Source organism: Nomia melanderi, chromosome 5, assembly GCF_051020985.1.
Source record: "Nomia melanderi isolate GNS246 chromosome 5, iyNomMela1, whole genome shotgun sequence".
Classification (NCBI taxonomy): Eukaryota; Metazoa; Arthropoda; class Insecta; order Hymenoptera; family Halictidae; genus Nomia; species Nomia melanderi.
The window spans coordinates 10,438,920-10,463,903 of record NC_135003.1 but is presented as its reverse complement, the minus strand read 5'-3'; the positions used below and the strand labels follow the sequence as shown (position 1 = coordinate 10,463,903).

The window sequence follows — 24,984 nt, the reverse complement described above, 5'->3', positions numbered from 1 at the left end:
CAGCAGTCCCCGAAAATCCATCGCAATTCAGCTAACTTCCAAACTAATACGAAATTCAGACAATACTTTTCAGATTTTGAGAGAAACAAAAATACATTATAAAACTACTGTACGCGGTGTATTGCATATTTTCAATAAATCTGTTGATTACGAGGTCGAGCATGATACGATCTTAATTCTAATTGGCAGGGCAACGAAATTGACAAAACGAGTCGAGTCATAATGATTCATGTTTATATATATATTCTTTATTATTACAGTTTAGCTTACGTATCGCAGTAATCGTATTTTTTCAACAGACCCTACACGGACGACCCAGCGCGACGCGCCGCGTCGCCGACTCTATCGCTGACTAAAATGGTGTCGTTACGATTTCGTCACGATTACTGGGATTATTGTTTTCTTTTACGTTCACTAAGTTTCCATCTTCGTTACAGCGTTCTCGCTAGGGTCTGAAACAGTGGTTTACGCAATGTCCTCGGACTTGAGAGACACCTCTATAACATTTGATAATTCGAGTGCATGCCGTTTTGCTTCGGTTACGCTTGCGTTTAATGTAAATGTCCATCATAATGGTAATGGTAACTTCAACATAGATTTTTCGCATGTGTGTGTGTATATATATAATATATTTTTCATATATTTATATATATATATTTATAAATGTGTATACATAACACAATATGAGACTGTTCAATTCGTCGAAGAGTTCTTAACATTTTCAAAGTTACAACAGTCATAACGACCCGCAGAACGTTCAGCAACGTTTTTCGTTAAGTCCTGTAATATTTACTGGTATGCAAGTGTCTATGTTCGCTTCTACGGCGAGACGCGCCGCCGCGTTCGGTCCAGGGTATCCAATTAACCGGGCCGCGTCGACGATTTCACGGAGAAGCGCTGTCGAAGATCGCCGGCGCTACGGCCAATCGAAATCTAGCGTCCAGAGGCCGTGGGTGTTGCTGGTCTCGGATATCGGAACGAGTTTGCCCAGCGATTTTCCACATCATGTCACGTATCAAAATCTTCTTAATGGCGTCATGTGAAAAACTGAGCGAACCCGCGGTGGATCGCGTCGATCGAGCAGGAAACCGTCCCGGGAGTCGTCGGCGCAACAAACTTATTAAACCGCTCCAGCAACCAGAAGTCGTCCTGCTCGACGCTGCACGCATTCCTCGTCGCTTATCCGCGCGAATCCCATTCTCCGCGTTCGCGTCTCGCGCGAAACACGGAAACACCGAGCTCGAAATTCAATTTTATCTGTTACCGTCTTCACATTCCGTTTGTAGTCTCGCTTCGAGCCTATAAAATCGCTTCGGGGAATGAACGATCGAAGGACGACCGTGAAACATTCTTGGTTCCCATGGAAGATACAGATGAAACGATTAAAAGGCTAGCCGGAGGTGTCGTTGACTCCGTCGCGACGAGGAACACTCGAACGACGCTCCGTGAAACGGTCGTGCTCGCCGATCGTCTCCCAGCGTTTATCTCGCGCTCCCTGGAAACGGACTGCGACTCGATCGCGCGCGCATCAACGACGTCGCGGGAAAAGTTATCCATGATCGAAACGTTTCCGCGATATCTCGGGAGAATTTCCGCTGGGACGCGCGTTATTATCTGGTTTTTCTCGCGACGAAGATCGACGAGGAGCACACGACGCGGCAGCCACATCGGTATCCCTGAACACTGCGCAGCGCTCTCGCACCATTCCTTCGAATCCTTAATGATAGTCCATACCTTTAATATAAATAATTATTACATTATATTCAATAATTCAATGATGATCCTTAACGGCTAAACGATGACAGATAGAACTCGCATTTTACGCAATTACTTTAACATCCCATCCGATTGCTCTTCGTTTTACGTGGCGGTTAGATAAACATGGTTAATGGTCGCACGATCCGGGGAAAAGTTAATAATTAAACCACGGAGATTACGCGGTTCACGAAGCTTGGAATCGAATAGAAACCTTCATTCGGTGTTTCGACTAGTTCCAAGCTCGGTGTTTCATTTTTCCGCGAAACTTTCCGCTACACTAACTCTCGAACAATCAAGCAAGCGTCGGAAGCGCGTAAGATCCACAGTTTAATTACTAACCGGTCGAAACCGAGCGTAGACGCTGGATCGCGATCGCGTCGCGTCGATCTTATTCGTTGTTCGTTTGTGACATAATTGAGGCGCTCGCGGTTACATCTTCGCTTCGAACAACCCCGGCTATCAGCAAGAGGAAGGTATGTATGTAGTTACCACGCGCGATCGTCGAGGCGGCGTCCATTTGCGAGCGACGGAACAATCGGAGTCGATCGTCGTCCGATTCAGTTGATCTTCCTCGATTCGATCGACTCACGATCGTTCGGTCGCTCGGCTCAGTTTCGCTGGAACGTTCCAAGCGGTGTCGCGACGCGTCTGGGATGGTCCGCGCCGCGAGAAGAACATCGATTTAAAGCTAACGCTACTCTCTCACACTTGTCTCGTTTCGAGAGGCGCGATCGCTCTCACGCGACGCTCCGCTCTGTAATACCTTATATTGTCGTACAATTGATATCGAATATCGTTTCGTAACGGAAATTCGTCGCGCGCCGCCACGGCGTCTGCGGCGGAAGCGATTTATCGATGTAAATCACCGATTTATCGACGATCGACCGTGCTCGAAGGGTGAAACATGGCGGCACGCGAGATCCCCCTTCGCTTTCTTCCTCCCTCGCCCCTCCGCGTTACATACATTCTCTAACCAATTTACAATTAATTAGACCTGAAACTTCCCGTTTCCCATTTCACGGATTACCGTTACATCCCTGGAACAATAGGCTACGCGTTCTCCGTTTCACGTTCGTCTCGGTTTTCGGCGACGCGATCTATACGCTCGCCGCGTACAAACCGATATACACCGCTATTTATCGTTACAGTTTACATGTATTCATTAATCCTGTAGAATAATCGTGTTTTTCGTGTGAAGGTGGATACCTGTGAGGGTGTATGTAACTCTGTGTGTATGTGTGTGTGGGTGTGTGTGTGTGTTGTTCTGTGTCGATTATAATACATGTGGGCTAGCACTCGTTTGAAATCAAGGAGGTAACATACGGTTACATAGAGCCTAAACTTACTAGCCTATCGTCGGTAATATCCCTCCTCTTCACCGGTTCTCGTTAAGTATTCTTGTTTTTTTTTCTCTTATTATCCTTAAATCCATTACACAGAGACACCGAATGTAATTCGTATTATATTCAATGATTCAAAGGTGCGAGCGCGCGACGCGATCGGCGCCCGGATCGATTCGAGGATCGGAATCGGCGTGATCTTAGCACTGTATTGGTTGCTTCATATACATTATTACGACCCTTCCGCATTCGTTGTAAATAGATCGTAGTTTGGTGTTATGTATCACAACCGAAGCGTTGCGCGTCCTGCTGATTCGGAACGATTGGTGTTCAGAGATTGTTAGAGACTATAGTTCCTTCAACGAGACGAATCGGTTTGAGTAAACGAGACATTAGCATGCTACGTGTACTAACACTATCCGAAGAACTTGAACTCGACTATGTCCCATCTAGACGATGGTCACGTGTCCTTGCTCATAACTGCCGACTCGACTCGTTGAATGAATTATACGGGTCTAGCTTTGCGCGGACATGACCGCACATTTGTTTTCGCATAGAATATGAAAAGAAAACTTGAGAGATCGTCGGAAGGGAAAGCAACGAGGCACTAAATTTGCGGCGCTAAAGCCGTGAACTAAAATCGCCGGATCGCGACCGTTCGCGTGATCGCGCGGACACCGATTTTTCGGGTCGAACGCTCGCTTTGCTCGGCGAGAATGATTAAAATCCCTCTCTAACGTACCCCAGGTTATGCTCGATTTTAGATGCGTCTCGCAGCTTGTCAAATCGCGCTTCGAGTTGACCGAATGAAGCAACATTCGAGAAGCTGAGGGACAATCGATTTGGTTACACGCGATCGTTTCCCTATCGTGAGCAACGGCGACGCGTCTGAGCCTGGTTCCTTTCCGTTTCTTCCATCTAGAACTTACTTTATACGGTGTCCAAGGCATCTAATTAGTTCCACGGCCTTAATTGTAAACTATTTCACGGTGAAGTCTTAGCCAACAACGGTTGTTACACGACACAGGAGATTCTAGATAAGATTAGATTAGATCTTAGCGCTAATTCACAGTAAGGAGGAAAAAACGGGATGATGTGATTTACGTTCGAATGGATTGGGACTGTGCGGTATAATTTTTTTATTGTTTCTCTCTATTTTCGGTTCGTGGAGCGGGATACCTATCTGACTACTGGTATTGCTGGTACGTTGTTACGACGAAATCAAACGTTATTCGCATACGTAAATACGATTAAAAGGATATATTGAAGAGGTATTAACGGCTGCTCACTACATCACACGGGCACTAGAACAAATCGGTTAAGGTAAATCGTTTTCGCTAAGATTTGCTTTCATATTACTTTTTCTCGCCTTCGTCAAGCGGTCGAGTGCCTGACAGCGTTTTTGTTGCGTTCGATCGATCGTTTAGTTGTGATCGTCTGGGCGATCTCGAAAGCGTATCAACTACCATCAAATTCTATCAACTCTGAAACGTAATAACAAAATCTTTCTTTCCTACTTCAGCGTAGAAAGAAATTTTCTCATATTCTTATCGAAATGGATATTCATTTACGAAGTCGAGATATTGCTCGCAGAGGAAGCTTACAGGTTACACGGATCGTTTCAGATGTTAATATCAGACGATCACGCAGGTTGTCCCGGTCCGATTCCGAATTCGCCCCTAAGTGGATCATCCCTAAGATATCTCCGTGAGAAGCCTGCTAAACTCTAGTCGGTTACATGAATCGAAGTCGATGCCGTTTTATTCGTCTAGACTCCCAACGCTTTGAACCCAGCTGCCTTTTCTAGTTTTCTATCCTACCTAGTGCTTAAACTTGCACCCCTGAGATATTCGGTATCTTTAACCGCATCTACGTATCAGTGCAGATCGAACCCGTCCTAATCAGCGAGTCCGTTCAAGCGCGTTTACACTGTCCAGCTGTTTATCTCGATTTATCATCTCGCAAAAACCATCCACTTCGAATCAACGATTCTCCCGAATTATTCAAACAGTCACCATTGATGTCCCTTACAAGTTCAGTTTTCAACCTTCCCATTCAAAATTCCAGCAATTTCTCGAATCGTTCATACGTCGCCGCAGTGTACACGCGCCCTTAAGCCTTCGTTTCGTTCTGCGTCGTGGCGTCAACTCCGAAAGCGTGTGCACAATTTTCGTTCCCGAGGACTTTGCACTTCGCCAGGCGACTGCAACCCCTTCAAGGGTTGCGGAGATTGTTATTCAAAAGTACAGTCTCAACAGTCGCCGGTTTTTCCTTCGATTTTTGATATTTCGTTCGGTTTCCGCTTTGAGTTTCGGATGACAGCGGGTGTTCGAAAAATTAGGTACCGTTCGAACTAGCACTGGAGACCTCCTATTCTCGTCGCTCTAAAACGCCTACGGCCTATCTCCTGTCTACGTTTCCTTGGAAATGAACAGTCCTTACGAAAGTCCACAGAATCTAAACCTACGAAAAACATTAACGCGAAACGAATCCGTAAATCGAGGTACCGTAATTTCAATCGTTCCCCTCGCCGAGCGGGGAAAAACCCTCTCGAGAAATTGACGTGTTAAATGAACCTAACGCCTTCGTTCGCCAGCTGATGTTTGATGCTTGGACGGTGTACCAGCACTTATCCACGATTTACGCGGTGCACGGGCGCGAAGCGGCCGGCGACCATGCGGATGCAACGGGTGCACGTGTTCTCATATAAAAAGTATAAACAATAGATCTCATGGTTAAGTGCGCAGTAAGTGTGTTACAAAAGAGACGGTCGCGTGCACGCCGTCTCGGAATGAGTGAAATCGGTGACAAGAAGGGCACTTAAGTTGTCAAGGCACATCAATAACCAAACCAGTCGGACGTCTATTACTTCGAAATGAAACTCGTGCGACTCGATTAATTAGCAACGAACCATTCGTAGACGAGATCTGTGCGCGGCGTAACAGTCGAATCAAAAATTGTGCTGTAGAGGATGGATCGATATTTACTTTTGTATCTGCGTGGCGCTTCGTCTATGCCGTTCGCGGAGCAATTCAAACTGGTTACGCGTCACGAAAAACGCCAAAATGGCGGTGTAAAGAGGCGACGCTTGCTGTTTACTGTCCTACTCGTGCTCTATCGCATCTTTGCCTAACCAACGAAACTTCCGATATTAATTGTTCCAAGTAACTCGTAACGGAACAAAGTCCAACATTTAATTGAGAATTGATGAGGGAATAAAACATTAGAAGGAATTCATATTTTGACTTTCGAAGCTGACACCACGAGGTCTGTCTTCGTCATAATACATTGATCAGCCCTTACGCTAATGTAAATTGAGATCATTTGGACAAAGTGAATTTCATTTTTTCTTATTATCTCTCTCTTTCTTTCTCTCTCTCTCTCTCTCTCTCATTTTCTTTATCTTTCTTGTTCTCTATCTCTTTTTGTTTTCTCTCTTATTCGCCGATCGATTTTATCATCGGCCGTATGATTCTGTAACGAGTACTGTTCCAAAGAAGTAAACCGCAACGCATATCATTCCCGCGAAACGGACGCTGTACGTATATATTTGCAGATCATCAAACGTTCTCGGCTTGCATCGAAATTCGCGTGCGTGCGCAAACAGTTCAGAATGCCCATGCTTCATTTTTCTTTCACCTTCGCCGTTCCCGCGACACCTTTAAGTCACCCACTATTCGCGTTTCGTCCTCCCGTGCCTTAGTTCACGAACCCGTTTATTACATTTTGATTTATTTACTTTTTTTTTCTTATTTCACGGTGATCGGTCTTAACACTACGGATGAACGAACGTCTCTCGTCCCCCGTAAATTTTCCGCCGAAGGAGAATCCGGAGAAAGTCCCGAGGAGAGAAACGATTCGTTTCATTTTTTTACGTTTTCTTTACCTTTATTTGTGAATCCGGGACAGTTTTCAACATCGAGATGCTCGCGCTATTCGAAGACAAATTGAATTTTGAGCACGTCCAAATCGAACGGTCGCCGGCCGAAGGAAAATTTTTTTGTCCGCCGAAAAACAGTATTATCGTGAGTCGAACCGGCGATCCACGGAAGAATTTTTTTCTCACGTCTCACGACGTTCAGTTCCGTTTCGTTCCAACCATTTTGCGTAAAATGCTCGCATGCACGATATCAAAGTACTGTCCCGCCGTCGAAAAGCTTAATGTCTATTTGTGCGCTTGGGGCACGGACACGCGGATCGCGGGTTCTTCCGGCCGACGTCGTTATCGTTCGTCTGTCGTCGTCTTCGTCGTCGGCGATCGATCCGTTGTCACGTCTCCAGCTCGAAATGTTTCTGTATAATGCCCGAATCTCCTCTTTTTTTTTGTTTTCCTCAATCATATTGAATGATGTCGGTTTACAAATACTCTTTTTTTTCTTTTTAACAATTTTACAAATATTTTCACCAGCGAGACCTTTTCTTCACCCCACCCCCTGTTCCCTCAGCGATCTTCGTCACATTGATTTCTACCCTCGTGTTTCGCTATTTTTCACCATTACCCTCGTGTCCCACGCCTACACTTGCCCCTTCTTCTTGCGTTTCCTTTTAGACAATGCTCTATAATCGAAAGTTAAGCCTAAAAATGGTGGATTGCCGGAAGTAAAGTCGGATGAGGAGATGACAGGGGCCTATGGTTATTGTTTCTCGTATTCTGTATCGTTTTGCTTCCTATTCTGAATCGAAAACCAAGTGGCGGCGTTCCCGTAACCGAGACGAGAGTGTGTGTGTGCAGAACGGATTACGTCGATGGTAACGAAACATAACCGGACGCTCGGAAAAAGTATATTATTTATCGTTTTTAACCTGAGAATTCTTCTTAGCCACTATTTAAATGCTGAATACATCGAATACATAGAACCTACATAGTACCTTTCTTCATTCTTCATTAATATACATAAACGACCACGACTTTATCTTTCATCCCCGTAAATTTTTCTTCAACCCCCCCGTTACCGAAACACGTAGTTAATTTTGATCCCAAAGAAACACAGCAAATACTCAAGAGAAATCGATAAAAACGAATGAAAAATCGTCGAACGAACAAATAGTGGAAATGATGTAGAAACAAACGATCGATCTACTTGAACGTTCATTTAAAGAGAATATAGTGGTATTAGGTAAAAGACGAATTCGTTAATCGAAAACGAAACGGTTAATGTGTTATGTTTATGTTTATACACATCGCCGTGGACCGTTAGCAAAATTTACATCGTTACATCGCGTCCCGTGCGAGACGCTAGCGTCGTTTAATTCGCGCTCGGTGATCTGCAAATATATAAGAGGGTCCCGTTCACGTTCGAACAAACCTTTTCAACATTTCTTGGAATAAGAATCGGTGTACAAGCTAATCTAAATCAGGCCAGCCCAATATTGTAAATAGAATCTTACAACCAGCAACAGATCATTGTAGAAGATATGTAAAGTAATGATACGTTATTATAGATTTTAACTGAGTTGCACCTTGCGTGACTTGCTCTTAGCTTTAACATAAACAAGCTTGAGGAGAATCTCCTTTGCACCAGTACTTTCGTTCGATGAATTTACATGTCGCCGAAGATACCGGCGAACGTCTTCCGAAGGTTCTTCATGGTGTCTTCGGAGTCTTCGTTTTGCGACTGGCTGCCTTGCCGGTGGAAAGGTACTTTAGATGTTGGCGGCGGATCTTCTGGACGTCGTCCGACGGAGGGAGCGCTGCTCACTGTACTCGATTGCGATGCTACATACAAAAAGATAAAATTGCTTTTCACTTATAATTCTACTTATTTCTATGCATCGTATATAAGATAGAATTCAATTGGTCTGGAGCAGGTTATAGTATCGATTAATAAAAATTACATACATATTAGCGTTACAAACATTATTATAATTTATAATTATTGACAATAGTATTCGAATTACAATAATTTTTATTCATGCTTCAAATGGCTCCACTCTATCGTTGACGGTCTAATAATTGGATAATACTGCATTTATATAATGCTTCCGATTTAAGCGTTAATTGTCGTAGTTTGTTGTTATCAGAGATTCACGAACCTTGAGAATCACGGCGTTGCAGTTGATGGCTGTCGGTGCTAGTGTCAGCCGGCATTGCAGTTGTAGACCCGACGGACCCTAGGCTTCCTATGCTTCCCATGGATCCCATGCTTCCGTGCGATCCCAACGGTGCAGTTGGTGGTGCTGTGCGATCTTCAACGGGACTTGTTGCCTGACTGGAGCCAGACATTGACCCTCTAGACGCCGTTTTCGTTAACACGCTTGGAGGTCGGCAGCATGCCTAAAATATTATTTCAATTCAATCATATTTCAACAATACCTATATCTTCACAGGAATATTGATTCGCACACAGTATGGATTTAGATAAATGTAGATAATTCTTTGATTTATCAATATTTTACTAAGAATAATAATAGGATATTTCCAATTGTATCGCCATTATTTTCTGTCTGATCGATTGGCATTTAACATTTTTATTTTTCGTCTGTTCACTCGCAATAAACTCGAAATTTTATTAACCCAAATTAATTAGGAATAACAATTTCGGTGTTTTCATTGCCTTTATTTGTTCCGTATTATAGACCATTAGACCTTTCACGTGAATATATTTTTTGTAATCTTTTAATAAATTTTGGAAATAGTTTCACGAGGCACGCGATGAAACTTTCCCGAAATTCCCTTTCTCACCTGCATCTTTGCAGTAACAAGATCAGCGATCTGACGACGATCTTCCTCCTGCGAGTCGCCCATTAACGACAGAGCGCTGTCGTTCACCTCAATTATATATTCCCGACCGTCCCTCCCGACCAGCAGCTCGATTGCGCAGATATCCAATCCGCCGAACAATTGGGCCACGTGATCGATCCAGGCGCGATGTCTCTCGCTCACCGCTAATTGCTCCAACATCGCCGAACCGGTGTTCGACTTCCAGTTTCCGCTTATGCTCTTCCGCCTGCGAGAAACATCGACAAACACCGTTTTACCGCGGCGCCGGTTTCCTGGTGTGAATGATTTACACATTCATCGCCGTTGCTCTGTCAATTAAACCCCCGGCTGGCGAGGTCGAGGTGAGACATCAATCCCTCTGCGCGTCGCGTTTAATCATTTCTAATTGACAGGCTTGATTATCGGCAAACTTTTACGTTTATCGCACCGTCCCATCCGCAAATACATTGCCAATGTAAACTCTTTATAATACAGAATTTTTAACTATCCACGCTCGGAGGCTTCAATAAAGAACGAGACAGACTTCAAGAGCCATAACTTGAAGATCTAAGAACTATGCTTCCTTATTACTGTTTTATTGGGTATTTTAGTGATTCCCACTGCCAGGATGATATACAGGCAAGATTAACTAGGACAGTAGACCATTGCTAAGATTCAAAGGAAGTTATTCAATTGTTATTTTCAATAAGAGGCGTACGAGTTTATTGGAGAACATTCTCACCCACCAGTTTCCTAATATCTATTTCCTCCTAGCAGTTAATAGCCGAGCTATGTAGCGAGCCGTGATACTCGCGGCTACAAGCTGTCCACCGATACAGCGTCTTTTTCCTCGGCTCGTGTTTATTGGAAACTATTGACGTTCGCGTGTACGGAACGGTTGGGGACGTGGTGCGCGACACTCACATGAACGCCTTGTAGTTATTGCCTATTTTCTGCACGTGCACGTCGTACTTAGTGTCGACGTACGGCTCCGACGTGCAGTAGGTGTTCGCCAGAGCAGCCAACGAGGCGAGATCCAGAAACTCTTGATTCGTCTCGGCACGGGCTTTTCCCACTCCGCCGTGGGCGTGGCCAAGTTTCACCACGACTGGATAACGAGATGCGCTCACCTGCAAAAGAAGATAATCAAGGGAAATAATTAATGCGAAGGCACGATTACGTGACGAGCCCGGTCGAGTGGGTCAGTTTATCGGCAGCGCGACGCCGGTACCAGATTTTGAACGCGACGATCCGACTAGCGAATGCGAGGACGATCTTGATATTATCGTGCCTCTCATTCGATTATTTCATTCGTTAACACGTTGCGTGCTGGTTGATTCTTAGAAAACTGGTCGATTTCTCGATGAGATCAACTTATAAGTTCGTGATGTATCACTATATGAAAAATATTCAAATATCTTATTATTTCATAAGTATTAAACAAGTAATCAGTTCTAATAAAATTTAATATTTCTTTAAATGATGTGGTAGTCCGCAAAATTACAAAAATAGGTTTAAATGAAAACGAGATTTCTCGTTTCCGGTACGCAATGTGTTAACAGGTGTTACTACTCGTTTAATGAGTGTATTGATATATTTAATCTTCGGATAGCAGTGATAGGTATAGATGAAGCATCTAAAGATTAAAAATTTGTTCGAGAAGGAACTGAAAAATTGACTGAAACATGGAAACAACTCTACGAGAGTGTAGCTAATGAAGTAATAATTGCAACTGACTGTTAATGTTCATATTTTACACTGGAGTCGTTGCTTCAGAATGTTCTGATGCTATTATCGAGCACATTCTTACGTGTGATGGTAGAACATTGATTAACAATAACACCGGAAATTCTGCATTCCAGTGTAACATCGATGGAAACCAGTCCCGACGAGACGCCTACAGCGTTACCGAGCTCGTCTTCGGTAATCGACATACGTTAACCGACATCTGTGAATGAAGATCAAAGTCTGCCGATACGCAGGCGGTTGATTAAGCAGTCTACAATATTCGCGTAGGCTGGAAAAGATTATTACACGCCGATAGCACTGCCGCGAGTAGTTACGTCCGCTGAGATCTGTTCCAGCCGATTATCCATGAAACATTTCACTCGGCTCCAGTTTCCACGGTCGTGGAAAAGCAAACGCGTGCGTGTCATCCCATCGTACCGGTTTCTATCCCCGTGATCGATCATATACAGAGTTTTATGCGGATATTGCCTTTTTTCGAAACTTGCGTCTTCAGAAATCAAATCGTCATTTTAATGTTCCCGCTGATTGAACATAGATTTTCTAATTCAAGCTTGATTGAACACAGTATCAAATAATCTCAGAAATAAAGTTAAGAAATATATCAGTCGCTCAGAAGCCAATGTGGTTAAGTCGATTTTTTTATATTTTCTGATTTTTGTACGTTCTAATGGAACAGATAATGTTCTTTATAATTACTAAAGGATTTACTCGGCTGTTCGTTTCCTCGTTAGGTCAGAATATGTTGTATAATCATTTCAGAAATCAGGACATAAATTTTCTCAGTTTCTGTTCTTTAGACTTAACCGGATTGACTTCTGAGCGACTCACATATACGTCCTAATTTTGAATAAATTTTCTTCTACCCTCGATCTTGACAACGAGAATTATCTTTTTCCAGAGTCTAGAAAGGGACTTGAAACAAATCATCAATCACAATGTCTATGCACCCCTAAGTATCTAAACGATGATCCTAGAGTGCTCGTAACAGGGTAGACGATTACTGTATCCAACGCTATACATCAAGCTTCCTTCCCAAAAGCAATCAGCACAATTTCCACGAATCTCCTCTAATTCCACGAGTAATCGAGTTAAGAAAAAAGGGTTGAGGACAGCGTGAAACGTGAATGCTTTCCGGTATGTCCCGTTAGAATAGATAACCGTGGTATTCCCGTTGATAAAAAGAAGTCTACCGTCTGGCGCGCTTAAGTGGTCAATATCATTTGATATTGACTTTAATCCCCGCTTTTTCTCAAACGAGCTCCTATTTGCATTTTCCTGTCTAGCCTGAGAATGTGAAACGAAGTACGTAACGTCATGTTCATCGACCAACAGCTGAATTTTCGCGAAATCCGCTTTCACAGCGGGACGGAGACCTCATCGCCCGACTATGATAAACTACCGTACAACCCAGGGGATATGTTACAAGAAACCGCTCATCCAGCCACTGTCGTTGAATAAAAATATCTTTTTTTAATATTCTTAACCCTTTACTATTCGGAGTACACTTGGTTTTCCAAATCGAAACTTGGATGAATGTTAGAAAAATATAAAAATCATATACAATATGTTTACGATATTATAAACAATTATAGTAAAAATAGGCAGATCATCTAACAACTAGAATAACATTGATTACCAACTCTGCCCCAGCATGGAACCACGACAAATTAATGACGTACATATTTTTTGCACAGTCATAATTATAGCTTCCCTATGAATATACAAGCAACGGATAAACATACGCTCATCACAAATCAAAACAGAAAGTCGAATGTCAAAATGTTATGTTTATTTGACACATTACAGAGGACTGTGTATCGGGTCGTATGAATAGGTACTAGCTGCAATTTTTTCGTCGCGTTACACGGATCCGCGTTACAGGGGAGCGCGTTATGCGGGAGTCCACTGTATTTACAGGCTGACGTAGAAAAAGGAAGTGACTGTTTAATGGATTGCCCCACGGGTTCGTCTACCCGGGGAACGATAGATAGGGCAGGCCGATGTTTCGCTGGGAGCAGTGCTCAAACCGTACGGGGCACGCACGTGTTTATGTCGGCACGTGGGTGTCGCGAAACTGCCTCCCTGAGCACCGCTGGACGCGTGCCCCCCACCCCGAAACCTCGCGCGGACACCAATGACGGGGATCAGCGGCGAGGGACACGGAGATAAATCATTTATCGTGCTCAGGGGAACTTTCGAGGACTCCGAGGGCAGACAGGGAGGGCAGACACTAAAAATAATGCGCATTTCACGCGGACCGCACCGAAAGTTTATATCCACGTGACACGGCACTCGGTGGTAATGAATAAGTAACTCGAGGCTGCGCAGAACATTGGTCACTCGGGGCTGAACATTCGTTTCTGTTTTTTTACTGTTGATTTAACCGCCCAGTGATGGCACACTTTCTTAACACTCGATGCACGGATATTTATTTTACAATCGCGTTGTTCATTCGTGTAGATCTTGGAAATCAAAGCTTTCAACGTAGACGATCGGGATACTATTCGTACGATTGCACGGATCAAAATAGACATAAACTGTTACCAAATTGTGTTTATGAAAAGTAATGTCTGTTATACTGAGTAAATAACTGTTGAAGTTAATGTGAACTGCTTTTAGTTTTCGAATGATAAAGGTGTTTGTGAAGAGACATCTGTGTGTAATAAAGATTCATTTATGCGGACGATAATGGATGGCCGAAACATTTGAGAGACACTGTATATAAGGACTTTCTAACGACCCTCGATATTTGTTGTCTAAACGTGTTTCCTTAATCCGAGAATATTTATCTTTTCTGTAAGCCCTAGAATAGCCGCTAGAAAGTTTGGAACTGTTGTAGGAACTGTTGGAAACATGTGTATACTTGTTAAGTTAATTATTTTAAGTAACTATAAACTAATTTAATTGGTAAGGGTTAAGAAGTAACAGCTTCGTGTCAGAGGTAAATTTACTGCGCCATAAAGTCTTTCTGAAATCCAGTAACTAATTTTCCATCTTTGGTTAACGGTACAACTGCAAGCAATTGATCGTTTCCTAGACTACAGCCATTTGACGGAAACATTACAGTTTCGAAATCGTAGAGCATCGAAATTCCCGGGATTCTGTAAGTTCACGGATTCGTCCGTAATAAATTTAATTTTCTCGTATAAACTTATCTTCCAACAGCTGAACCGCCATCGGGATAACATCGTACGTTTGAAACTGTATACTTATCGAATATTTAGTTACTGGAATGCCCGAGGTTCTTCGAATGCTAAGATCCACGTACATATGCTAAATTTTATGTCTTCGTCGGCGTAACTTTACACAGATAGAGGTTCTCACTGGGTCAGCGATATTTGTATTTTGATACGTTTCGACTCTCGGATTCCTGAGATTCCACAAATTCGAATGCCCATTCACACGAAACTTTCTTCGGCGAAAGAGCAAGGTTACAGTGAACAGGATTCAATCGCAAATCGGCTATTTACCATCGAACTTCTTCCAAGTTCCTTTCTATTCCGTTAACCTAAATATCTTATAATAATCTAATAATGAAAATCAAAATGTTAACCTCATTCTTCATCAATGTTATATTTATAACTCGATGGGTTCGAATTTAATTGCTCGGCCGTATAAGCATAAAATTTAATCGCCATCGAGTTCAATGGTAATAATCATAAACAAATCTGTCAGGTAAAAAAAGTAATAATTATTATGATAGCATTGATTACTATTATTATCATTCTCATTATAAAAAGATAACAATAACCGTTATTATTCCTACGAGTAGATTATATAATCGAATGTACCCCGGTCACGAGACTCCCACCGAGACATGCAGGGAAACGCAAATTCGGTTGGCGAAAGACAAAATGCATTTCATTTGAGTCGGGTCTCGTGTTCCGTGCGGCGTCAAGAGGATTAAAAAGGCCGTAGCCACATTAAATGATAGTAATCGTGAATCAAACGGTGACGAGTGGAACCCCCGCAAGCACGTTTCGGCGTGTACCAGCGAAAAGGGGGAATATCCCGGAGCAAAGAGGAAAGCGATCACCGGTGATCAAAACGAGGAAGAAAAGAAAGGGGCAAGACAGAAAAAAACGAGGAAGTAGATCGACGTAGCTCGGAACAGGGGGGAAAGAGAGGAATACTCCATCGTGGACGAGGAGGAAACGCGCAGCAAGCGAGAAGAAGAGAGGAAACTGTGGGTGGCCAGCTGGGAGACGGAAAGTGAGCAAGGTATACCAAAGCGGTGGGAGATAGTGCGGATAGTAGGGGTAGGCCGGCGAGGTGGAGGGATAGCGGAGGATCAAACGGAGCGGGACAGAGCGAACGTAATGAAAACGCGGGAGAGAGACGGCCGATACCTGTGCCACGCGCGACAGAGCGAGATAGGTGGGAATGTGGAACGAGCGGCAGAAGCGGGGATGGAACGAGAGGATAAGATTGAAGGAATAGCGATAAAGACAAGGAATAGGTATGAAGAGAGATCGAACCCCGTGGAGCGGAAAGGGCAGCGAACGTCGGAACGAAGCGAGAAAGACAAAGAGGCTTATACGTATATATATAAAGAGAGAGAGAAAGGTAAAAGTCAGAAATGAGAAGCGAGAAGGAGAACACGGGATGATTGAACGGCCGCGAGTGGGAGCGAGAGAAAGACGGGGAGAGAGAAGAGCCGAGGGAGAAAGGTGGGACGAGAGCGAGACGGAATTAGCGGCGAGATCGACGACGTAAGGAACGTAGGAAGGAACGAGAGAGGCTCCCGGTGTGTGTCGGTTCGCGCTTGCATTGCTTTTCGAAGCTCGCGCGCGAAAGGTTCTTCGGCTGGCGAACGGTGCGTGAGTGCGTGTGTGCGCCTATCCGATAAACACACGTGAAAATCCAGTCGGTCCTCTTTCGCGGCCGGCGTCGTATCGGTCCCGAGACACCTCGCGGACCCGCTAACCGCGCGTGGAAAGCTCGAGCCACCGGTGATCCTCGCGGTTTGGTGCGCCGATCGATTCCGGATCCCACTGCTCGGGACCCGGGGAACCGGACGTATTCATCGTCGGTCCGTCGTCGACGGGCCGTCCGCGGCGTTCGCTGATGCCCGCGAGTCTTTGAGGTCAAGCGGAATAACGGAGAGAAAGGGCCAGTGCAAGTTGGAGACCGTCCGAGGAAAGCGGAAGAAGAAGGATCTCTGTTAGGGGTCACGGAGAAAGGTATACTCGCTAGCCGCGTGTGCGCGACTTTCCGCGTTTACGCCGCGTCGCCGGCCACGACGTTTCCGCGTTCGCCGAGAACCGCGGCGAGGTTTCTTGCTCTTTGAGTCTTCTTGTAGCACGCCGCTGCACGCGTTCCGCTGTTTGCCTGTTAACGCCTTCGCCGCTACTTGAATTTCGTTCTTCCCGTAGCGGTGTTGGCTTTCTTTTATCTCTGCGTTCGGGCATGCGAGCTCATTGTCGCTTGTTATTTGAGCACGCGGAATGCTGGGAATTTAGGAGCGACGATGTTAGAGGTATTACTGCGGCGGGACGTTCTCATGAAAGCGGAGTCGCGACAGCGAGGATTCGGCGAAGAGACGATGGTAATAGTTACGTCAGAGGCATTCGTCTCTGGATTTCTAGGTTTCTTGTTCGCCTCTCTGGGAATCTTCATTTGAATTCATAGAATCCGTAGATTAACATGAATTAAATGATGAGTATATATTTGCTGCGGGGTGACACGCTTTAGATTGTTATCGTTATCTTTTGTTTGTGCCTTTCTATATTAAACATTGTTTTGTTCGGAATAGATATCTATTTTCATTTTACATTACATCGTGCTAGACGGGAACTGTATTTATTTGTCTTTGAATATTTGAAATAGGGTTTCACCGAACATTGACGGTAACATTATCAGACGCGTTTCGATGCAACACTGCATTTATCGGACCGATCGGTTGGTATTTACCAACAATATCGTCGATCGAATCGAACGGGTTGTATCGTTCCGTATCCACGGCGTTCCCGCCAAGTTCACCGAAATGTTAACAGGTATACACAGGCGGAATGATAAATCGGCAAACGGTGTCGCGATCCCGCTCGAGCACAGAAGTCCGTAGAAGCACGATTACGCGAGTATTCGCTGCGCGTGTTCAGCAAAGTTTATTTTGGCCTGCAGCCGAGTCTGATGTCATCGTCTTGATTGCTAGTTCAATAAAGCGTCGAATCTAATCTCGCCCCGAACGGGGCGAATTAAAGCCTGACACATCCGCAGAAGTGCATTATCTTCTGCTCCAAATTCCCGAGCCGGATGACCCCGCGGCCGATGCGTTATTATAGCGTAGCGGCGTCCAACCATTCTTGGCACGAAAGAGTTTTCGGTTTGACAGTGATCGCTGGGGGTTACCGTGCGTCGGACGTGACTAATTTATAGACGTATTCTATGCCTACTTGAAAATTTACAGGTTAAACGACCTTATTTTAATAGACTCATAAAATGAAATAAAAAAAGTAGAACGTTCTTCTTCGCTCGAAAAAAACGAAGGAATGAACATTATATTCTCAATATTCAAAAAATGACGAACACAAATATTCTTAAGATAATTGCGTCGAAAATAATGTAAAAATTAAAATATTTCATGATACAAATATTAAGATATTTCATTTTATGGTTTGCATTATTAATCGGTATTTCATTTCTACTATAAAATATTATTCTCTGTATAGTAGTCAATATTACAGACGCTATTTAAAATAAACTTTCTCCGAAATTCCCGCAGCTCTGTTCGGCACAGAATCATTCACGTTCAACTGTGACACAGGGTCGGCTGGGAACACACGTTCGCCAGCATTTACGGCCGGCGGGTTTTGCTCGAAACGCGAAAACCGCGGGCGTAGGGCGCGGTTATCGTAAACAGAAAATATAACAAGAGATGAAGACATTTACGGTCGTTTCATTATGTTAATTCCACGCCTGGACACATATTATGTCCGCCACTCGTGTCGCATCAGGAAAAAAGGAGCAGCCTCCGATTTCTGTGACTCCGTGCGCGAATGAAACTCTCACCTCGTTGCGTTCTGTCATTAGCGAGCGACAGACCGCGTTATGAATAATTCATGCCGCTAATTAGTCGGTGGTCGGATCTATCGGCGTCCGGCACTTCCCGATCATCGTTTCCCTTTGCCGCGACTTCGCCGATCTCGATAAACGAATCATGTCTATGATAGCTGCAATGGAAGTAAATAATTGCCCGCCCCGCCGAGAATTAATTAGTTCGACGAATCGAGTTCGAGACGCAGCTGAAACGTTCGCGAATTGAGACGTGGGCTGGAAACGAGATCGGTTGTATCCGACATTGTGGCTTGTTTCTATGAAACCTGGAAACATATGCGTCAGATGGTACACGGAATAGGAAACGCAGCGGATCGAGATCGAAGAAGAAGTACCACCAAACATGCAAATGGTATGCTAATAATATTGGTGTTCCATTACCGATTGCTGTCAACAAGGTGACAGAATCGATTTGAAAAAAAGGAAGGGGACGGGGAGCGAGGGTTCCCCGTAGCATGCATAAATTTCAATCCATTACGTTTTATTATTCGAGACGTTGTGTATACACGACTCCCAACGAAATTCCATATTCATGGACAGGCCACCGGTACGCGTATCTCTCGCGAACGGATTTTCTCATACACGGACGCCGTGTTTCTTTCCATTTTTTTTTCTTCCCTCCCCCCTTTTTTTTTGTTTCCCCGGTCGTAACGGCGAAAGTCCACACATTCGCCGGATCACCTTAATTGCGGTTTCTAGCATGCGAAACACATCTCGTTAGCGACCCAGCGATTGCGCTATCTGGGCGTTTATCATGCCAAGTGATTGCTACCGTGGAAATTCGTGTTTTGATCGTTTCAAGGAGCTTCCGACTTGCTACTAAATTGCAGTTTCGCGGAGCCTTGTAACTACTTGATGATGTTTGGTTGGTATTCTGTATGATCTTTCATGTTTACTGTTTTTGTTTGCCGAGATAAAATTAATTGCTACAGATAGTTGGCGAATCTTATGTTATGAGAAGTAACGAGGAAATGAGGAGATAAGAAGAAGCTTTCAAAAATGTTTATTCCTTGTGTCTATGCTGATGATTTAAGAAATGAGTAGGGTTTCGTTCGGGTTTAATATGAAATTGCTAGATTTCTTTATTAAATGGTGCTTCTTTAAATAAATACTGGCAGATACTACTTAGCAACAATACCAATAACATTTCATTTAATGATACGATGAGATATAAACAAGCGTTACCGGCGAGACGAACCTCGTAAAATTCATCAGTACGAGCGTTTCGGTTCAAGCTTCAGTTAAACGCGAATCCGACGCCCGTGTAATCGAATTTGGTACGCTTCCGAGCAATCGATTTCGATAAGTACGAAGGAAAATATGTGCACGAGTACCTGCTCGCACGAGTCGACCGTATTGAAGAACAGAGTTGATTTAACAATCGTTTCCTTCGCATCAATCCATCCAACATTGATGCGGTTATTACTCAATATTAAACTGTCTTCACATCTAATCGGAAATCTCTTGCACAAGTTTTACTTTGCAACATTTTACAGCAAATTAGACTATACAACAGATTCATCGAATACACACTAAGCAACTAATATACATACAACATATACCAAAAAATGTAGCAGCAAAGTCACGAAATCCACGTAGGTATCAACAATCTTCGTCACGATCTCTCTTCGAATAAATCACGCGTAATGCTAGAAACATAATTCCTCTATTATTGGAAAGCTCCTTTATCCGAACATTTTAGTATTCCTATCAATTCCGACGCGAGAGGCTTCGTGTACAAGTGAATGCGACTTTTTATGAAAACGGCCCTGCGACTTGTACGAACCCCGCGTACCTGGCGCGCATAAGCGTCTAAGATTCTCGGAAGAACCCCCACAAATTCCCATTTGGCTCCCAAAGGTCCGGCGGGTATGATTCCTCGTAATGTCCACGTTCGGACGTGGACGGCGTTCATTAGAGGCAAGTGATTCCCCAAGTACAAACAGGAACGAATGGCCCCGCGCGCGTTATAAATCGTACGGCTGCCTCCCCACGTCGTAGGCTCGGATTGTGATACGCCGATTAACCGACCGAGGAAGATATAATCCCTCGCGTTCGACTCGTAACGGTGTGTAATGCATAGGCCCGTATCGGCTCTGTACGATATTACGTTTATTACGCGTTCCGCCGATACGCGGAGGACCGTGTGGCGCCAACCAGCCGGCCGGTCCGCGCACCTACGTTATGTACACTCACATAGGTAACCACCGCGTGTCCGGTAGGGATGGGATCAAGTTCAACACGCGCTCGCGAGTCCGAGTCAATTTTAATAGCCGACTTTCGCTCCGCGGTTTTCGAACACTAACGACAGGTATTCGATCAAACGGGGCGTGTGTCGTAATTAGGTTCCAGTTCCTTATGCAAATTCGAATTTTTGCGGATCGCACCGTGACAAGCGGAGCAAGGGAAGGAGTTTCTTTCGGAGGGAAGATTCCTTCAAGTCAAAGTAACGGAATCATTTACGTTTCAATCGTTTCATGATAGAAATTCGGTTGCATTTATTTGAGAAGCTCGCACAAGCGCATAGGGATTGTTAGAGTAAGCGTGATAATTGTTCGCCGATTGAACGCGAAGAACACTTTCGCTAATGACGAAGGCTAATATTGGACCGCCCCATAATTTCGCGAGGATGTCTGCCAAGTCGACATTTGATAGGTATTATTAGTGAAGATAGTCAGCTTTCGCAAGACATCTTTGTAACTGCGTTTGGAAGCTGACCTCGGAGAATGTTCCTTGGCGAAAGTGACGGTGAAGGAACGGATCGTCGATCATACTATAAGCAAAATGCATTTAACTTTTTCAAAAGTAGGTAGATGTCACGATCAGGTCGCGACGAAGGAACACAATGATTATGATCATTGTACTCTAACGTTCAATCCCTATTCCCTGAAACGGCTTCACTTCACACGACCAGGACTTTCCAATCGAACACCTTGTCTCAAGGAAGAACTCATCTCCCCCCAGCGAACAGATTGGACTCGCGAATCGGATTATTTATAACCGGCGGTTTTCGTGACCGCGCTCGCGACGCCATTGGTATCGTGGAACGATAGGGAACGGGTGTGGGACAGGACACGCGGCGTGTACGTTCCCGATAACGCCGCGGGAGTTCGCGATACATTCTTCTTTACCGCGAACGACACAGTAATCTGGGAATCTCGCCGATAAATCCTCAACTATTCCGGGATCAAACGCTGCCACGGACACCGGTCCGAGTTATTGGCAATTTTCTCGTTATTTATGCCCGGCGAGGTTTGCCCGATTACACCGTACAACGCCGCGGTTCTTTATCGCGCGTCATTACCGACCGTTCCACGATATTTATACCGGGGATCCGTATAAAGTGACGCACCGGTTCGTTATTTTCAGTTCGGTATTAACTGGCGACCCCATTCTAACCGGTGCCGCGCATTTTCGACAAGGTGAATGCACGTGCCGCGGGGCTAGTGATTAACGGCGCTCTTTGCATCGTTGGCCATTATCCAATGCGCGGCCGCTGGCGCCGCTCATAAATTGATACTTTCCGCGGAATCCACGAAACCGCCCTCTCAGGCAGCGCCGGATTAATTGGAGGAACGGAAATTATCATTCTGCCGGCGTCGTGGCGCGCGAGATCGTTGCCGCCGCTCGCCGGGCTCTAATGAGATATTCCTGACCGCAATGTTGGTCCTCGTTCACCTGGAAAGACCGCGCGGTGATACATTTCTCACGTGGTAATTACTCGCGGCTCGCGAACCTTCTCCCGAGGGAACTTGAGATTGGCGCCTAGTCGTTCTCGAAGGAATTTTGTAAATTGGAAGTGGTTGCTGAGCTGTCCGTTTAATATCTCAACGCTGGTTCTTTTGCGCTCGTTTTGGGAGATGTAATTAATCTTCCGTTGAAACGCGTTTGGCAAATTTCAGTTCGAAGTTAAATCTGATTCGCAATCTATTAACTCAACCTGCAAACTCACACGAGACAATTCGTCGGTGAAATTTAAAATTGAACATTTATAATATTAATCACTATAGATTCTGATGTTTATAATCCTATATTTCACTTGAAGCACCACAAGTATTCATTACAATCCGTAATTTCCTGAAAATAATAAAATCTCAGCATGAATCAAATCAAGCTGAAAGGACTGTATCACCAAATAAAGTACCATCAAGCCTAATCAAATTATAACCCTTCGCACTAGAGAAGTGAACCTTAGTCACCACTTGATTCGACATAATAAAATTATAAAATCTTACGTATAATATCAGTCTTTGCATGATGCATGAATATATTCAGTATTAAAATAAAATAGCTTTGTTTCTCAATTCATGTATGCTTTTGTTAATTAGTTTCAAAGAATGTCGTTCGTATCTCGCCACAAAGTCTCGACTGTTTCTAGTGAAAAACGTTCGAGTGCTAAGGGATAATACTTGGATCGCGATGTTCAACGGCGTGTTCGCGTCAAGCGTAATTCTTCAATGACAAGGGCACGGTGGCCGCTTTAAAGGACGCGGGAGATTAATGTCGGCGATACTGCCGAATCCGCTTTATGGGGAGCAATGATCATCCCACACCGGACGGCGGCCTTGCCTAAAACTCGGCGACTTACGAAACAGCACGTGGCCGCGGTGCCCGTCGGGGTGTGGTCTCTGCGGTTTCTCCCGTTACATCATCACGAATATATGGCCAGTCTAGTCATGCACTTTCTGGGTGGCTGGCATTCCTACTTCTCCTTTTTCTCCTTCTTAATCCTTCCAAGCACGCCGGGAGGATTCATCGCGCGCCGCAGGATTACGTGGCGCACATAATCGACCGCGGGACTTAATTAACGTTCACGATTATTCGTTGGCAGCCTGTTTGCCGACGAACCGACTGCATTACGCGCGCCGCATTAAATCGCTACAAACCGTACAGCCGCTGAAGCGCTCTTGTACACCGCGTTTCCATTTCGGTCCCCTAGCGCTGATTTATGATACCCACCAGAGATCAACAGTTTAAGATTGCCCGCTTGTAGAGAGGCGAACATAAATTTTTTTTATGATAAAAAAGAGCCGTTGGACGCTTCAGCTTCCATGCACTTCAAGCTGGGAGAGCCGCGCAGGAAGATAAATATTAATGTCGTCGATGAGAAATACTAAATTAGGTATACTCCCTCGACTCGTTTTCAATCAATTGGTTAATTTAATTTATGACCGTTGGAATGTTTCCATTTCTAGATCCATCTCGACTTCCTTTACTCTTCCTTTTGCGGAATATTCGCGTGGCGCGTGGGAGTTTCTATAAAATCGTATATGCCTCGAGAAACTTAGAACAATAAGAACGGAATGAAGAGGATAATATGAAAAACAGTTAATATTCAGTGCATCTTGGACAAACAGGAAATTGTAGGTCCTCAATATCCAACCGTAGTATTATTCTGTTTTCGTCACTGCACTGTTTTTTCCGACAAGAGCATTAATTCAGAATATCCCATTTCACACGGAGATCCACCATCATTCCCAAATGCTTGTATAATTCCACCGTTACGCATTTCACGCGATTCGCGTCCGCAAGTGCATGAAATCCTAAGTCCAGCCATGACGTCCGCCACTGAATCACTCGATGCAACGAGCACGCGTTTACAGAATTCTTGCTGCGCGCAGGTTTCGCGGAAAGCCGCAGGATTGACACGCGGGTGGAAATGAATTTTCAGCAGGACGTGTTGGTACGAAGCCGAATCGCCTGCCGTGAGTCAGCCTTGGCACCGATACCCGCGCGTCCATAAATTAGCATTCGGCAAACCTCGACGTGTACGCAGAAGGCCTTCGGCCTGGCGGCGGCCATAGCCGGGTACATTTAAAATTTCAGCCGCATACGACCGCGACACGCCGCCGGTTGGTCGGCTTTTGCCCGGGTGACGTCTGCCGCGTTCTTTCGCGGGCTAACTAACGCCGTAGACTTTACTACGGCCGTGACTCACCGGTCAGCAATCTCCATTCATCGGGGAACGAGGATCGCGATAAACCGTCGTATAAACGTTTTCGCAACGCCGCCGCGCCGGGGATTCGGGGAACGAAACATTTTCTAGGATGGGAAAGCGTTTTAGCGATTAGTGCCATCAGACGCGACGAAACTCTTTCATCTTCTACCCTTTCGACTTCTTCTCCGTCCCATTTCCTCGCGGCGCCGAGTGATTTACTGTCCGTATAATGCGAACCATATGAATTTCGGACCGCGAATTAGACTTTGCGAAGCTCTTACTGAATCGCATGAGGCTGAATGCAAGTAGTAATGCATTGAAAATTGTCGAGTATGGTAATTAATTCGGTGATGTACGATTTGTCTACCTTTAACGTTGGGTAAAATGGGTTTCTTCTGATGTTTTGTTTGTGTAGTAGGAACTGTACAGATTTTGGGATTTGA

The 24,984-nt window shown here is 44.6% G+C and overlaps 2 protein-coding genes across 3 annotated transcripts in view; one reads left to right on the top strand and one right to left on the bottom strand.

The window, feature by feature from the left end:
- Window positions 1-212: 212 nt before the first annotated feature.
- The window catches only part of Syn (synapsin), a 56,399-nt gene continuing 31,627 nt past the window's right edge, over window positions 213-24,984 (bottom strand). For both annotated transcript variants that reach the window (XM_031985531.2, XM_031985530.2), the window contains exons 7-10: window positions 10,723-10,928; window positions 9,781-10,045; window positions 9,132-9,372; window positions 213-8,814 (exon numbers count right to left, since the gene is read on the bottom strand). In XM_031985531.2, the coding sequence (XP_031841391.1) occupies window positions 8,639-8,814; window positions 9,132-9,372; window positions 9,781-10,045; window positions 10,723-10,928 (888 nt within the window). In that variant the 3' untranslated portion in view covers window positions 213-8,638. The remainder of the gene's footprint in view (window positions 8,815-9,131; window positions 9,373-9,780; window positions 10,046-10,722; window positions 10,929-24,984) is intronic.
- Window positions 15,936-24,984, top strand: part of Timp (Tissue inhibitor of metalloproteases) — a 33,874-nt gene continuing 24,825 nt past the window's right edge. The window contains exon 1 of the mRNA XM_031985534.2: window positions 15,936-16,730. The gene's annotated coding sequence lies outside the window, so the exon portion shown is untranslated. The remainder of the gene's footprint in view (window positions 16,731-24,984) is intronic.